We start from the raw sequence: 3439 nt of genomic DNA on the forward strand, positions 1-3439 counted from the left end.
CATATCCGGATATGCAACGGTGGCATAAAGTGAATGATACACCGTCGCATGCGATACTGCGTGCGGGGGAGTGTCAGGTACTTATATGGGCTTCCAATATGGACCTTCAAGACGTGCGCCCTCCCCGATACTGGAAGCGGACCCCGTTAGCTCCGAGTGGTGGGGGGTCCGTTAGCTTCAAGACGTCCGTTAGCTCCGAGTAGAGGGGGCGTTCTGCAGTTAAGGGGAAACCTCGGAGACCGGTGTTTACTTTACGGCCCTTGCCCTGCGAACGCGCACCCCCAGGGCTAGGGCTCTCTTGCCCGCAACCCGATGCCAATCATCCGGCCCGCTGGGTGCGCTTCTTACGAGCTCCCCGGCCCTGGATGTGCGGTTGATAACTGCACTCCAAGTGCTCCAAGTGCTCTCTCACAGCACACTGGCACGACAAGGGCGCGGACTGGCGCGGACTGGCACACACACCGGCTCACCGAAGCTAAGAATTCAGTGCCCGACTGCCACCGCGACTGGCTCGGGCTGCGGAGAGTGCTCGGCTTGGCCTGGGCCTCGCGTGCAGCCGCTACGCCGCCGGTGCGAGCGGATGCGCCAGTCGCCTCGGCCGGCGCGGCGAGAGGAGGTGGAGCAAGCATCGGGAGCTGAGCTTGCGGGCATCGCGGCGGCAGCGGCCCGAAGCTGGACCGCCAGGCTGGAAATAGGCAAGCCCAACCAAGAGGTCGGTCGACCAGAAGAAAAACTCACAGAGCTCGACGCTCACGCCCGAGTTCGCCGCCTGAGCCTTAGCCGCGCCGGAGAGGTCTCTGTTCCGAGTCTCCAGAGCCGGCCGCCACCTGCCCCGCGTCACAGTCTGGCCTCCCGAGCTCTTCGCCTGAGTGCACGCAAGGGTGTGTATCGGCCTTTCGACGACCGTGTGTGCCTCGCGGCTTCCGAGCGGTACCCGCCCCCTGTCCGGTCTGCTGCAGTGCTGGGCTGGAGCGACGCCTGGACACAACGTGAGTGAGATAAACGGCATAGATTCTTCAGATAAAAAATACACAACTCTTTTGTCTTACCAGCCTGCGAGGTAGGTTCGACCTTTCGAGCGCACTTTGGGGTCTTTGCGCTCAATCCACCTCTCTTTTTTGTAGGAAAATGCACGACACACACAGCTAAAGTATAGCTCTGTCCCGGGATCTGAATTTCTGATCCATGCGCTTTGCCGTATATTATATGGTGAGTCGGCCGCTCTCGGCCACACGGCGCCCGCCTCGTCCCCAAGCGCGAATGAGCGGGCACGACCAGGGAAGCAAGTTCACCTGCAGCACCGCAATGCCGTGCCCCGGCTGCGGCCCGTGCTTCGCATCGAGTGCATCTAGCAGTGCCGCCTGGCCCGCGAGGCCGATCCGATTGAAAAAGGCGTTCACGCGACATCCCTGACCCGCGGCCGGGAGGGCAGCCGCGAGTGCCATCGCGCCCTCGTCGCTCACGTCACAGAACGCCAAGCTCAGCCCATGCGACGGCTTGCCGGTCGACAGAGCCGCAGCTAGCGCCACTGCCCCCTCGTCGCCAATAGGCGTGGCAGCGACGTCGAGCGTCTGCAGCGCCGGCGCCACGCCGCGATGGAACACGCCGCAGAGCGCGCCGACGCCGCGCGCGCCGAAGCGGTTTGCCGCTACGTAGAGAGCCTCAAGCACCGGGAGCGCGCCGCCCTCGAGCCCTGCCGCAAGCTCCGCCACGCCCTCGTCGTCGAGGCGATTCCCAGCTACGACGAGGGTCCGGAGGCTCTCGCAATGATTCAGCGCCTCCGCCAGCAGCGCAGGGCTAGTCCACGCGTCGCCACACACGAGCGGCAGCCCCGTGTAGTCGAGCTTCTCGACCGTTCCCAGCACTGCCTTCGCCGTCTTTTCGTAGAGCGCGAGCACGGTCGTCGAGTCGGCGCCGTTGGTGAAGCGGCAAGTGGCGAGCAGCGTCGCCATGCGCTCCGGAGTCGCGGGGAGCCGCCGCTGAGCGCCGCCGTCGTCGCTGGCGACGTCGATGACGAGCTTCCACTTGGCAAAGCCCAGCGAGGAGGGCTTTGCGCCCAGCTCTGCCGAGCAGCGCTCGAATGTCGTCCAGCCGCGAGTGTCGTAGGTCCGGCTCCGGTCAAAGCCGGCGGGCAGCTCGTCGGGCAGCTGCGTGAGCAGCACGACAGTAACCGAGGCGTGCGCGTACCAGAGGTCCTAATGCGGAATGTAAGGCCAACGTGCCGTGAGAGCGGTGCATGTTGTGGCGCTATCGGGCTGGGAAACGGGCTGGCGTGTGCTCACCATCGTGTTTTCCAGCATGCGACCGAAGGCGGCCTTCTCTTCGCCCGACCGGCTCGCCTCATACGCGCGCCGCTCGGCAAATAGCGCCGGATCCCTCTGGTAGCCCGAGGACCAGTCGAGGAACACGCCCTGCGCGAGGCAGGAATGAAGTGACGGTGAGGAAGAGAGTGGCGATAGGCAAGGCGCCTCACCATGTCCGAGAAGCCGTAGTCGCGGCACGCGCCGAGCAGGCCGCGCCCGCCGTAGAGGCCCCGCTGCTTGCGGGAGAGCAGCTGGAGCTGGCGGCCCTCCCGATCTGGATGCGCGGCTTCGAGCCAGCAGTAGGAGACGGAGATGATCGGGAGCAGCCCGTCGGGGTTGCGCTTGCGGCCGAAAAAGCTCGCGAGCCAGCCGAGCAAGGACGAGAGGGAGGGCTCCTTGATGAATCGCTCAATGGCCTCCTCATGTCCGACGGAGTTGAAGCCGCGCCTGGCGCCTTGCTCGATCCGCCTCAGCTGAGCAGAGCTTAAGAAGGCCTCCTCTGGCAGGTCCTGCCGCCGCGGGAGCACGCCGCCCCGCTCTGCCAGCGCAATGAGCCAGTTCAGACTGATCAGCCGCACGTCTCCCGGTCGGACCTTCTCGCCGTCGCCCTCGAGGGCAGCCCAGACGAAGGCGTGCTCGCGGTAACGGGCCCCGTCGTCCGTGCTCTGAGCCGCGGCCATTCGAGGTGCTGATGCAACGCAAGGCGCCTCGCGGTAGCGGGCGCCGTCGTTGGTGTTTGCGCGCGGCCGCTCGCGAGCGTGAAGACCGGCCTCGGTGTCGGGGAGCGTTGGCTCGCGGTTCGGGAGCTGTGGGGCGCGCCGGCAGAGGCTGTCCACCCACGCCCGTGCGCGCGTATCTTAGCTAAGGTACGCGGCCACACGCGCTGGCGCGCACGGCAACCGGGACTTACACGCGCGACACGAGGGACTGTGTATCCTCGCCTGCCTCGGGGGAGAATAGCCGCCCTCACCCGCTGCCGCGCATCGAGCTCGGCGCGGGGCTGATACGTGTCATTCTGTGCCGGCGCGTATCTTAGCCAAGATACGCGGCCACACGTGCAGACGCGTATAGCGGTACTCGCGCCCACACGTGCAGCCGCCTATCTGGCCAACATAGGCGGCTGCACTCGCAGCCGC

General features: G+C 65.8%; 1 protein-coding gene across 1 annotated transcript; it reads right to left on the bottom strand.

The window, feature by feature from the left end:
• Window positions 1-1202: 1202 nt before the first annotated feature.
• EMIHUDRAFT_220515 (hypothetical protein) lies at window positions 1203-2983 on the bottom strand (the record flags this gene model as incomplete). The annotated part of the gene is made up of 3 exons (XM_005757398.1): window positions 1203-2195; window positions 2283-2411; window positions 2474-2983. 3 exons carry the CDS (start codon window positions 2981-2983, stop codon window positions 1203-1205), a joined length of 1632 nt encoding a protein of 543 aa, XP_005757455.1.
• Between the last annotated feature and the right edge of the window lie 456 nt (window positions 2984-3439).

This window comes from Emiliania huxleyi (assembly GCF_000372725.1).
Source record: "Emiliania huxleyi CCMP1516 unplaced genomic scaffold EMIHUscaffold_91, whole genome shotgun sequence".
NCBI classification, from domain to species: domain Eukaryota; phylum Haptophyta; order Isochrysidales; family Noelaerhabdaceae; genus Emiliania; species Emiliania huxleyi.